The following is a 13,634-nucleotide window of genomic DNA, read 5'->3' as shown; positions in this document are numbered from 1 at the left end:
AACTGCATTTGGCTCCTGTGCAGAAGAAAGTGAAAGTAAAGCAGCTTTCCCCTCCTCCTCCTCCTCCTCCTCCTCCCCCCCCCCCCCCCCCGAGCAGCCACTTCTATTGGTAAGTGACTTAAAGGAGCTTAAAAGCCCAGAACTCGTGGAATGGTATTGTAGGATTTATGGGATAACAATTCAGAGGGTTGGTTCTTGAAGTTTGCCTTCCCATCTGTCACTGTATTGGCATGTGAGTTCTGAAATGCAGAGCTGTCTGCTGAAATGAGTCCTTTCCACCCCCAACACAGATCTTACTTACTGCAGAGCCTCTCTGAAGAGGGGTCCACTGAGAACAAACCTTCTGAAGAGAAGCTTCGGGGATATGCTGCTGTCCTGGCTATTGGATCTAGCCGCTGCAAATCAAATACTCTGGGTAAGGCTCTTGTGGAGTTTAGCTGTGTTCCAAAATTTAAGGGAGATTTTTTTGATACAATATTTGTAAAGGTTCAGCTTCAAAGCCGTGCTGGTAAAAGGTTCACTCCCCTGCCGCCCCCCCATCCATCACCTCACAGACTGGGGTATTGATTCTGTATAGTTCAGTCAGGTTCTTGCACCTGTGGATTCAGAAGTAGTAGTAGTGCAGCAGTCTGGGGGGAAATCATGAAAACAATAACTAGGTTAAGTCCAGACAGCATTAAAATGGCTTTGCAGCTGTGTTGGCATTCTGCTGGCATAGCTATCCTTTGAATTTCCCTGGATTCTCACTGCTTGAATGTTCACTTATGGAATAGGCGGTATACTGTGTTGCAAGTGAAACTTTCAGAATTCCTCACAGGAGGGATTGTTATTGGTTAACCACTTGATTAAAGCATTTTGACAAGTTAATACTGTTGAAATAACATCTTTTCACTGGAGGAACTGTCTGTTGCATGACTGTTGAGTTGCCTGAGGCTGTGGAGGATAATGCAGGCTTTATTTTCTTAAGACCAATGTGACTTATTGTAGAAGAATGTGAAACCAGCCTCACCACCAGTATTACAGTTCAGACAAACCTAGCTATCCACTTTCCCATCAAAGTTAACTTACCTAATTCAGTTGGAAACATTCTGTTTTTTTTAAACAGGGCCTTACTGCATTCCAGTTTCCCTGTCAGCCCCTGTGAAATTCTTTATTTTTACTGTCTCATTTGATTGCAGGCCCAACACTTGTACAGAACTTGCCATCAGCAGTGCAGGCTTTGTGTGAATCCTGGAACAACATTCATACTAATGAGTTTCCAAACATTGGTTCATGGGTGAGTCCAGTCCTATGTAAAGGCCCTGAAATAGCCCTAACTATGTAACTTGGTGGGAAAGTTGTCTACTATATTTTTTTGTTCAACTTTCATTAAACTGTAACAGCTAAACATCTGGCAATAGTCTTTCTCATGCTAGACATGAGTCATCTGCTATTGCAAAGGTATCCAAATTTTGCACAACCAAGAGCTGCAAATTTTCCTACAAAGGGAGCAGATTTACTGCATCCTTCCCTTTTTAATATAGAGATTTGGCCAGTGGAAATTAACAAGTTCCAGTTCACCATCAGAATAGCCCTGCTGCTTAGTTCAATATGGAGGATTGCATGTTGGTGCTTAAAGTCTCCCTGGGTCACACTATTAAGATGATGGTGACCATAGGCTGCACCGTCAACTTCTGCAGACTGCAATTCTACCATCCTGCAGCTATTAGGGCAACAATGTGGAGGTTTAAAAACCCAAAAGGTGAACTTCAGCCAGAAGACTGAATGACACACTGTATTAATTCATATATGCTCATTTATTAGGCACCAGATTGTGCTTTCTGTGGTATGTATTCATCCTGACTGAACATGTGTTCTGATTCTTTTTAGCGCAATGCCTTTGCGAATGACACAATCCCAGCAGAGAGCTACATCAGTGCTGTTCAGGCTGCCCATCTGGGCACACTCTGTAGCCAGACTCTACCCCTCGCAGCCTCTTTAAAGCATACCCTCCTCTCCTTGGTCAGACTCACTGGGGACCTCATAGTGTAAGTGAACATTTTTGTTCCTTCTGTTTGTTTTGCCTGTTCTTTTGAACATGACTTGCAACTGACCATTCCTGTTTGTTGAGAAAAAAGTTGGGTAAAGGACAGTGTTTTTCTGAATTTGAGACCAGGAACTATACGAGTGAAAAATAACCACCCACTCGGCATTGGATCTCTAGAAGCCAGATTTCTCCCTAGAGGGAATTCTTAGCCCCTTCTTCTTGTAGAATGGGGGCACAGAATAAACACATGTCCCACGAAATGGGGAGAACAATGGAAGCAGTGTGGATTGCTTTTTAGATTGTGATCACCAGGTGTGTCCTCTTAAAAATATTAATGCATAACTGGAAAGGAGAACAACAGAAACAGTTCTATGCTGACTTTTATTCTCTAGGTATCCCAAAGCACAGAACAGGGTTCTGATACTGCACTAATGTCTAGAGGACATACTAAACGATGCAGTGACTACCTAGGAAAACATTGCAGATACTTGTATACCATAGTGACTCAAATATAGTTTTGGCGAGGAGAACTGTTTTGTTAAGAGAGAATAGCCAGGACAACTGAATTATACCCAACTATTTGAAAAGGGCTTTGTACTTAACGTGTACCTAGTCTTCCCTCTAGATCAGTTTCCCAGCTCTGTGCCTGCTCAGCTATTTCATTGTGTAGATCTTTTACTGGTGTACTAATGGAAATGTTTTTGCTGTTTCTCTTCTCCCTTCAAGCTGGTCAGATGAACTGAACCCACCACAAGTTATTCATACCTTGTTGCCCCTTCTGTTGGAGACCAGCATGGAGAGTGTGGCAGAGATCAGCAGCAACTCCCTAGAAAGGATCCTGGGCCCTGCGGAGTCTGATGAATTCCTGGCTCGTGTCTATGAGAAGTTGATCACAGGATGTTATAACATACTGGCTAATCACTCCGACCCCAATAGGTATGAAATCACGTACGATGTATCCCTTCATTTGTGTGACCTGCCAAGCCAGATGGACAGGATTATCCTGATCCATTTGTTGTTCAATGTTTTTATTTGTGCTATGGAAAGGCCACATCTTAGCTTATTCTTTTCTGTACTATGCTACTGTAGTTGCTGATTAAAACCTAACAACATTTTATCCAAGTTACAGAAACTTTAAATATCTATCTGAACAAGCAGTGTGGATTTGATAATAGACCTGAATTGAGTGTTGGATCACATAGAATCATAGAAATGTAGAGCTGGAAGGGAACTTGAGATGTCATTGAGTCCTGCCTCAGCGAAGGGGGCTGTACAAGTAAACCTAGACCATTCCTGACAGGTGTTTGTTCAACCTGTTCTTAAAAACCTCCAATGATGATGATTCCACAACGTCCTGTGGAAGCCTCTTCCAGAGCTTACCTACCCTTAGTTATTTTTTCCCCCTAGTATCTAACCTAAATCTCCCTTGCTGCAGATCAGGCCCATTACTTCTTCTGATCACTGTCTTCCTTATAGTTGACCATAATGTATTTGAAGACTATCTGGTCCCCCCTCAGTCTAAACAGGCCCAGTTTTTTTAAGCTTTCCTCGTAGGTCAGGTTTTCTAAACCTCTTATCATTTTTGTTGCTCTCCTCTGGACTCTGTCCAATTTTCCCCCATCTTTCCTGACATGTGGCATCCAGAATTGGACATAGTACTCCAGCTGAGGACTCATCAGTGCTGAATATTTGAACGTGGATAATTTGTGGTTGTTACTAGACAAATAGGAGTTGTACAGGAAGCATGAGATCAAGGCTAGGGGTGCTAATCAGAATCACTTGGTAAATTTTTCCTTATTTGTTTGCATCTGGCTATTAAATTAGGCTGATTAATGCCAGCTTTCTCATTGCAAACCAGATAGATTTAAGGCTTTTCCCTTCTTGTTCTCCCTCTGTAAGTCAACAGGCATAATAACCTTGGAGAACAGGTACTGTTACCAGCTAACCCAGAGGTAAAAACATTATGTATAATGATATTTCATCTTTTTAACATTGATTCCCTGTGGATGGAAGAAACTCAGAAGGGTATCTACTACACTTCCTGTTAGAGAATGAAAATGTCATTGGCTTTTGCATGCAATGTGAGAATATTTGCTACAGGATGTATTTCCAGATAACACAAGGGAGAAACATTGGAATCAGTAGTGTGTGATCACAAAAGTGTGTGTATTCTAATTATGCACAAACTTAATTTTTGTTGCAACAAAAATAAAGCCCCAAATAAGTTAAAACAAAAATACAATTTTAAATAAGATCATGTGGCACAGAACATACAGCGTATGTTATATAATGTATAAAACCAGTTAAAACAACAAATCAGATTAACTCAGCCGGTTACCTACTTACTTATAACAACACATTTAAATTTTCACATCATTTAGTTAAGTACAACAACCCACAGTTCCTTTAAAGATTACTGGTGCTTTGTGAATCCATGAAGTTTCACTCTGTCTCTTTTCCAGTAAGCGTCTGAATCATCCTCTTCCCGAAGAGGTGGATGGGGCGAGTGGGTCAGTGCCCTCTGCAAAGTTAACTGCTTGCTAGTTTGTTCTGATGCTGTGACCGTCACTTGGTCATGGTCTGCAGCCTCTTTAGTCTGTACTTTTAACTGTTTGCAGGATTTCTTAACCCCTTTTGTGTCCTGCAGACACAAGACCACTACATATAATTCTTCAATACACACTTCCTTTTTATGGGAGTTTTTATATTTTTTGTTGTTTACTACATTACTCTCAAAGGTCTCCTGAACCATGTCCCAAGGTTCTTCCTTGGCTAAGGCTTTTCTATTAAATCCTCCTCCCCAAAGGAGATTATAAACTGTTTAATGTAGTGCTCCATTCTGAGAGCCTACTTTCTTATCTGGATGTTTTCCAATGCCCTGGCTAGGGCCTCCCTACAACCATCTGTGCTTGTTAGTACCCAGAGTCTTAGATTGCAACTGTAAGACATCTTGGAGTTGAGCCCACCTAAGGTGGGAAACTGAGGCATGATCAGTTTTGGCTTAATCAATTTTTTACTTTATTTATAAATTTTCAAACCATCATTTTCACATATAGTTTCTGATCCTATATTTGACAGATAATAATAAACAGATAAGACTGAGCAGGTAGTGCACCTTTCTTTATACTTAATCTTTGATTCACAGTGGCCTAGATGAGTCAATTTTGGAGGAGTGTTTGCAGCATCTGGAGAAGCAGCTGGAGAGCAGCCAGGCCCGGAAAGCCATGGAGGAATTCTTCTCAGAGAGGTGAGGTGATGGAATATTGCAGACTTGTTTTCTCCTCTGTTAATCCTTGTCTTGTCACACTTAGCATTTGTGGAATGCTGTTGCTTCTGTACAGGAAAGTGCAAAGTTCACATGATCTGCACAAGGAACATGTGCCCTTTGGAGAGATGTGGGATTTTGTAAGTGTTAAAAGATTCCCAGGTGAGAGAGAGAGTTGTTCTGCTTTGACACTGCAGATAAAATGTTCAGTTAGTCATCATTTCAGTGACTGGTTGTGTGAGTCTTTGGATACATCCGTTTTGTCAGAGGCAGCATAAAGAACCTCTTGAGAGAGGCTGTATTAATTTGCCTGTCAGTTTTACTTGTAAAGTAGCACCTGTTCTCTCAGTGCTACCCCAGGATAGCATTGGCTTGGTCTCCTGAAGGATGCCTTTTTCCTGTCTTGGAGTATGAAGACAAGGTAGTGCGGATGTAAGACAGCAGAGCACAGCAAGAGTGTAGGAAGTGATGAACGGGGGGAGAGTTAATTCCAGTTGCAAAGCTGATTGACATCCTTTACATGCTCTCTACTTTGTTTTGTTCAGCCCAAGCTAAAGTAGCATGATGTGGGGAGTTGGCTTGATTTGTGTGCACTGTTGGGATGGGAGATAAATGAGAAAAGAGTAAGCAAGAAGATGATGACAGAAGATGTTGAAATCAGCTTTGGCCCTTTTGTGACAGAACCCTGGTTTGTTACCAGATTGCTCACGATCTGTGAGCTCCTGAGGTTTGCATACCTCTCTGAATTTGGAGCTAAAGCACTGATGGCATTGCTCTGAAAGCTTTGTATACAGCCAGATTGAAAAAGCATGTTAATGTTGTGCTCCTAACCATGAGTTAGTACCTCAGAGAGTGGAGGAGAAGACAATATGAAAAAGATGTGATTATTTTACCAGCAGGTTGAAATTGCTTCAACCTCACAGCTGCAAGCATTTTTTTAACTAGGCTCTTCTGTTAAGTAGCCTTAATTTTAAGCTGACTGACTACAGCATGACTCCATGTGGCTCTAATAAACATTGAAGGGAAGTCGTGTTGGCACTTGTTTGATATTTCCCTTTGGCGTGTAATTGCTTTGCTTCTTCATGGACAACCCATCAACATGGTTTTTGTTGTCATTCTTTTCTGGTGAAACTAAGAATGGAATTTTAAGAATGGAAGGTAGCTGCCTGCAGTACTCCATCCTTACTGTGCTGGGTGCAGGGTTTAGAGTTTTATCTTGTTTAGGTGTCTGTCCGTCCGTGTCTCCTCCTGCCCCCTCCGCCCCCCCAAGTACTCTGCAGCATATGAACTGTTTCTGCCCTGGCATCTAAGATGATCTAAATAACAGTGAAGAAAAGAGATGAGTGCATTTTTGAAAGGTTTGACCTGATGATTTGTTTTCTCTCGCTCAATTAGTGGAGAACTGGTCCAGATCATGATGGCAACAGCCAATGAAAATCTCTCCGCAAAATTCTGTAACAGAGTTCTGAAATTCTTCACCAAACTCTTCCAGTTGAGTAAGTGACTGTGTTTAATCTCCGCATTAGAACTTTGATGTCCATTTAACATTTTTCTTGTTCTACATAAATTGACCTGCAGTGTGAAAATGCTTGAAAGAAAATTTTTTGGGAGATACTGAAGACTACGTGTACCCATTCCCAGTCATCTTTTGTGTTTTGTTGTCTTCTGTCCCCTCCTCCTCTCTAGCTTCAGTTTTCAGTTCTGTCACTGTCCCTCCCCTGGCAGCCTCCCACGGTGCACATTTTTCCTTAACTATTTGCCCTTTCAGTGTGTAGTAAAAGCTTATTGTGAGTTAACGAGTATTTCAGCAATCCCTCTTTTGAAGGTGAATGTTTGCTAAGCAGACTGTTGAGCTCTCTGGAGGAGCAGGCATGAGGGGACTGTCTGGCAATATCTTCAATATGCATATGAACAGCTAGAGATGACCACAAGCTGGAAAATTACACAATTCACTTTTATGTCATGCTTGATTTAGTTACCCCCAGTGTATGAGAGAGAGAATAAGTGTCTGGGGGGAACGAATGGAGGAATAGAATTAGAATGATGATGATAGTAACAGGGATAGCTGTGGGACTGTCTCCAGTTGCATGCACTTTAGGGAATCCAGTGAATTTTGCTTTTAATAATAGAAGGAAAATTGTCGTCAGGCATGTTCAATTTACAGCCGCAATATCAACCACTGATAATTCTGTCTCCTAGCTGAGAAGAGCCCTAACCCCAGTCTGTTGCGACTATGTGGCTCCTTGGCCCAGTTGGCCTGTGTTGAGCCTGTACGCCTACAGGCCTGGTTAACCAGGATGACCATGTCACCACCTAAAGATTCAGATCAATTGGATGTTGTTCAAGAGAACAGGCAGCTGCTGCAACTTCTGACAACATATATTGTTCGGGAAAACAGGTAGAGAACAATCTTATGTGACTTATCAATAGTATATAATGTAAAATACATATTCCATAGACACCTTCTAGTCTGTTAAATACTGCTGATCTCTCATGCTGTAAGGGCATTGTCTTGCTATTGTTCTCTAGTATATATTAATGTAGTACTATTTGAAACGGGACTACATTAACATACCCTAGGGAACTTTTAGTGTGTGCCAGCAGGGCCCATATGGGGCAGTTAATGCGCGACACACTAGTGCATGTTAAAATTTGCACCTGTCTGGTGCTGACTAATATACGGCTTAGATACCCTCAGAAAAGTTCAGCTTAAACTGGTGTAGATGGGTGATTTAATGCATCTCAAACTTTCTTCTTGTTGATTAGCCAAGTCGGAGAAGGCGTGTGCACTGTTCTGCTGAGTACCCTTATACCAATGGCAACGGAAATGTTGGCCAATGGTGATGGAACAGGCTTCCCTGAGCTCATGGTTGTGATGGCAACTCTGGCCAGTGCTGGGCAAGGTGCTGGACATCTCCAGCTTCACAGTGCGGCAGTCGATTGGCTGGGCAGATGGTAAGAAGAATGAGACCTGTGTTGGTGATTGATTATCTTCATGTGTTGGACTTCTTGGGAGTTTGATAGTGGAGAGGGGAGAGCGAGTGGGTGCTGTGTGGTTGCCCCATAGTTCAGAATGCCACCTGTTGGAATATGTGGTAGTTGGGATAAGTGCCTTTATGGAGACTTGTATTGGAACCATGGAGGTCCTTCCCTTTTCCTTTTATGATTTAGTGGCCACTACCTTAATGATTTGCGTAATGCTGTTGTAAAACTAACAAACTAAATACTTGGGATCATGATCAGTGAGGATTAAATTCATAACTTTTAAGAGCTGGTTCTATAACTATCTTTTTTTAACTTTCCTTTATCCTATAGCAAGAAATACCTGTCTCAAAAGAACGTTATAGAAAAAATGAATGCTAATGTCATGCATGGAAAGGTAAGAAACACAGGCAGTTCTCAATCCTCAGTGTTTGGTCTGAGCCCTGGTCTGCATGAGAAAAGTTATACTGGTATAAGTGTTAGGGGTGTTTCCCCCCCCCCCCCCCCCCACACACAATATAGTTATACTATCATAAGTCTTATCTTTATATCAGTATAAAGGTGCCTTATAGCAGTATAGCTTATTTTCCTTCCTGAACCAGAATAAGCTTTACCAGTATAAGCACTTTTATACTGGTATAACTGCATTCAAAAGAATGGCCATACTGGGTCAGACCAAAGGTCCATCCAGCCAAGTATCCTGTCTTCCAACAGCGGCCAATGCCAGGTGCCCCAGAGGGAAAGAACAGAACAGGTAATCATCAAGTTATCCATCCCCTGTTGCCCAATCCCAGCTTTTGGCAGGCTAGGGACGCCATCCCTGCCCATCCTGGCTAATAGCCATTGATGGACCTATTCTCCATGAATGTACAGTATCTAGTTCTTTTTTGAGCCTTGCTATAGTCTTGGCCTTCACAACATTCTCTGGTAAAGGAGTTCCATAGGCTGACTGCGTTGTGTGAAGAAATACTTCCTTTTGTTTGTTTTAAACCTACTGCCTATTAATTTCATGTGGTGACCCCCTAGTTCTGGTGTTCTGAGAAGGAATAAATAACACTTCCTTATTTACTTTCTTCACACCAGTCATGATTTTATAGACCTCTATATCTCCCCTTAGTCGTCTCTTTTCCAAGCTGAAAAGTCCCGGTCTCGTTAATCTCTCCTCATAAGGAAGCTGTTCCATACCCCTAATCATTTTTGTTGCCCTTTTCTGGATCTTTTCCAGTTCCAATATATCTTTTTTTAAGATGGGGCGACCACATCTGCACACAGTATTCAAGGTGTGGGCATACCATGGATTTATAGAGAGGCATTATGATATTTTCTGTTTTATCAATCCCTTTCCTAATGGCTCCTAACATTGTTAGCTTTTTTGACTGCCACTGTACGTTGAGCGGATGTTTTCAGAGAATTATCCATAGTAACTCCCAAGATCTCTTTCTTGAGTGGTAACAACTAAGTTAGACCCCATCGTTTTGTATGTATAGTTGGGATTATGTTTTCCAATGTGCATTACTTGGCATTTATCAACACTGAATTTCATCTGCTATTTTGTTGCCCAGTCACCCAATTTTGTGAGATCCTTTTTAACTCTTCGCAGTCGGCTTTGCACTTGAATATCTTGAGTAGTTTTGTATCATCTGTAAATTTTTCCACCTCAGTTTACCCCTCTTTCCAGATCATTTATAAATATGTTGAATAGGACTGGTCCCAGTACAGACCCCTGGGGAACACCATTATTTACCCCTCTCCATTTTGAAAACTGACCATTTATTCCTACTCTTTGTTTCCTATCTTTTAACCACTTACTGATCCATGAGAGGACCTTCCCTCTTATCCCATGACAGCTTACTTTGCTTAAGAGCCTTTGGTGTGGGACTTGTCAAAGGCTTTCTGAAAACCTAAGTACACTATATCCACTGGATCCCCTTGGTCCACATGCTTTTTGACCCCCTCAAAGAATTCTAGTAGATTGGTGAGGCATGATTTCCCTTTACAAAAACCACGTTGACTCTTCTCCAACGGATTATGTTCATCTATGTGTCTGACAATTTTATTCTTTACTATAGTTTCAATCAGTTTGCCCGGTACTGAAGTTAGGCTTACCGGCTCGTAATTGCCGGGATCGCCTCTGGAGCCTTTTTTAAAAATTGGCGTCATATTAGCTATCCACCAGTCATCTGGTACAGAAGCTGATTTAAATGATAGGTTACATACCACAGTTAGCGGTTCTGCAATTTCCCATTTGAGTTCCTTCAGAATTCTTGGGTGAATACCATCTAGTCCTGGTGACTTATTACTGTTGAGTTTATCAGTTTGTTCCAAAACCTCCTCTAATGACACCTCAATCTGGGACAGTTCCTCAGATTTGTTACCTAAAAAGAATGGCTTAGGTTTGGGAATCTCCCTCACGTCCTCAGCCGTGAAGACCGATGCAAAGAATTCATTTCCTTTCTCCGCAATGGCCTTGTCGTCTTTGAGTGCTCCTTTAACATCTCGATCGTCCAGTAGCCCCACTGGTTGTTTAGCAGACTTCTTGCTTCTGATGTACTTAAACATATTTTTGCTATTCCTTTTTGAGTCTTTGGCTAGCTGTTCTTCAAATTCTTGTTTGGCTTTCCTAATTAAATTTTTACACTTCATTTGCCAGAGTTTATGCTCCTTTCTATTCTCCTCACTAGGATTTAACTTCCACTTTTTAAAGGATGCCTTTTTGCCTCTCACTCCTTCTTTTTACTTTGTTGTTTAGCCACGGTGGATCTTTTTTGGTTTTCTTTCTGTTTTTTAATTTGGGGTATACATTTAAGTTGAGCCTCTATTATAGTATCTTTTAAAAGTTTCCTTGCAACTTGCAGGGATTTCACTTTTGGCGCTGTACCTTTTAATTTCTGTTTATCTAACTTCCTCATTTTTATGTAGTTCCCCTTTCTGAAAGTCAATGCTACCATGTTGGGCTGCTGTGGTGTTTCCCCCGCCACAGGGATATTACATTTAATTATATTATGGTCACTATTACCAAGCGGTTCAGCTATATTCACCTCTTGGACCAGATCCTGTGCTCCACTTAGGACTAAATCAAGAATTGTCTCTCCTCTTGTGGGTTCCAGGACTAGCTGCTCCAAGAAGCAGTCATTTAAGGTGTCAAGAAACTTTATCTCTGCATCCCGTCCTGAGGTGACATGTACCCAGTCAATATGGGGATAGTTGAAATCTCCCATTATTATTGGGTTTTTTATTTGTATAGCCTCTGTAATCTCCCTGAGCATTTCACAGTCACTATCACGATCCCGGTCTGGTAGTCAGTAATATATCCCTCCTGCTATATTCTTATTATTCGAGCATGGAATTACTATCCATAGAGATTCTATGGTACAGTTTGGTTCATTTAAGGTTTTCACTTCACTTGCTTCTACGCTTTCTTTCACATATAGTGCCACTCCCCCACCAGCACAACCTGTTTTATCCTTCCGATATATTTTGTACCCTGGTATTACTGTGTCCCACTGATTATCCTCATTCCACCAAGTTTCTGTGTTGCCTATTATATCAGTCTCCTCATTTAATATGAGGCACTCTAGTTCACCCATCTTCTTATTTAGACTTGTAGCATTTGTATATAAGCACTTAAAAAAAAATTGTCACTTCTTAGCTGTCTGCCATTACGTGATGTTACTGAATGGGACTCTTTTTCATATGACTGTTTCTCATCAGATCCTACCCATATTTTATCTTCCATTCTCTCCTCCTTACTAGGACATAGAGAATTTCCAGTAATAGATTCTCCCTTAAGGGATGTCTCTGTCCAAACCATGTGCTTCTCCGCACCTGTCAGCTTTCCCCTAGCCCTTAGTATAAAAACTGCTGTATGACCTTTTTAATTTTAAGTGCCAGCAATCTGGTTCTGTTTTGGTTTAGGTGGAGCCCATCCTTCCTGTATAGGCTCCCCCTTTCCCAAAACTTTCCCCAGTTCCTAATAAATCTAAACCCCTCCTCCCTACACCGTCGTCTCATCCACACATTGAGACCCTGCTCAAACTGGAGGAAGAGGACATTGCCACTTTAACTATATCAGTATAGTGGCAAAACTTTCTATTGTAGGCAAACTGTTAGTGATTTTCATTATTCAGGGAACAGGCACAGGTTAAAATAATTAATTACCATTAGTAAATGTATTGTTGTTTGGATAAGTGTTTGGTACCTTGTAAAATCTAAATCTTCACCTGGGAAATTCTCTGATCTTCCTTTTATACATGGTAGTGAATAGGCATACACTGTAGATTCAGGCCCAAATTAAAGCCTTACAATCTGCCCTTTTTGGACTATATATAATTATTGTTTTAATGTCTCCCTGAAACTGAAGATTCATACCTCTAATGCAAATGCTGCAAGTGGATAAAATCCCAGGATCTTTTCTGGGCATTTTGCTAATAAAGGTGATTCACCAGTGAACTGAAGATGTCATCTACTCTCCACTGTCCATTCTGTTCTTGTCATCTTGCATGAGGTTGAGACCTACTTGTATTTGGTAGTTCTAGTATCCTACCAGTTCACAAGAACTGGATAGAGTAGCTAGTGCAATATGCATGCCCACAAATCAGAGCCTCTCAGGCCTCCCACCCTTGAGAGACCTTCTTAAACTTTTTAGAGAAAATGTCCTGTCTCCATACTGTACCAATACCACAAACCACCTTGCAAATCCCAAATCAGTTATGTGCCGTGGTAGAATTTCTGAGTGTAACACAAATCCTTACAATCTGTGTCATTAAGAATTGGAGATATTTTCACATTTGTGCTCATTTAAAAATAGATGCAGGAGGATTTAAGTATTCCTTCTCTTTTTCTCATATTAAACTTTTGCTTGCAGCATGTTACTATACTGGAGTGTACATGCCACATTGTCTCTTATCTGGCTGATGTCACTAATGCTCTGAGCCAGACCAGCGGCCAAGGACCCAGTCATCTTTCTGTTGATGGAGAGGAACGGGCTATCGAGGTGGATTCAGACTGGGTGGAAGAGCTGGCAGTGGAAGAGGAAGATTCTCAAGCTGAAGACTCAGTAAGTTCTCATAGTGTGATGTTCACAACTAGTAGCTGAAAGCCAGTGCTGTTGCATGGTTGTGGCAGCTGGACTAAGTAATCCATCATCTCCACAGTATCCCTTATACAACCAATTAAATTGTTGCATGCAAATTAGCTGTAGAATACGGGTTGTGATTGGTTGAGTTACCTCTGATATCACAGTGGTCTAGCACTCACGGCATGGCATAGATACATGCCTTACTGTAGCTATACACCTTACGAGTGTAATCCGTAAAGTTCAAAATGTCTCTTAAAGATTGGAGAGTAACAGACCATGAATCC

At 41.3% G+C, this 13,634-nt stretch overlaps 1 protein-coding gene across 1 annotated transcript in view; it reads left to right on the top strand.

The window, feature by feature from the left end:
• Positions 1-13,634, top strand: part of UBR4 (ubiquitin protein ligase E3 component n-recognin 4) — a 118,357-nt gene that overhangs the window by 23,552 nt on the left and 81,171 nt on the right. Inside the window, exons 26-35 of the mRNA XM_065421477.1 lie at positions 291-415; positions 1,179-1,276; positions 1,870-2,027; positions 2,753-2,962; positions 5,172-5,273; positions 6,687-6,787; positions 7,491-7,689; positions 8,058-8,246; positions 8,607-8,670; positions 13,138-13,329. Coding sequence (XP_065277549.1) covers positions 291-415; positions 1,179-1,276; positions 1,870-2,027; positions 2,753-2,962; positions 5,172-5,273; positions 6,687-6,787; positions 7,491-7,689; positions 8,058-8,246; positions 8,607-8,670; positions 13,138-13,329 — 1,438 coding nt within the window. The remainder of the gene's footprint in view (positions 1-290; positions 416-1,178; positions 1,277-1,869; positions 2,028-2,752; positions 2,963-5,171; positions 5,274-6,686; positions 6,788-7,490; positions 7,690-8,057; positions 8,247-8,606; positions 8,671-13,137; positions 13,330-13,634) is intronic.

Source organism: Emys orbicularis, chromosome 22 (genome assembly GCF_028017835.1).
Source record: "Emys orbicularis isolate rEmyOrb1 chromosome 22, rEmyOrb1.hap1, whole genome shotgun sequence".
In the NCBI taxonomy this organism is placed as follows: domain Eukaryota; kingdom Metazoa; phylum Chordata; order Testudines; family Emydidae; genus Emys; species Emys orbicularis.
Note: the sequence above shows the minus strand (reverse complement) of the source record. Positions and strands in the feature narration are given on the sequence as shown.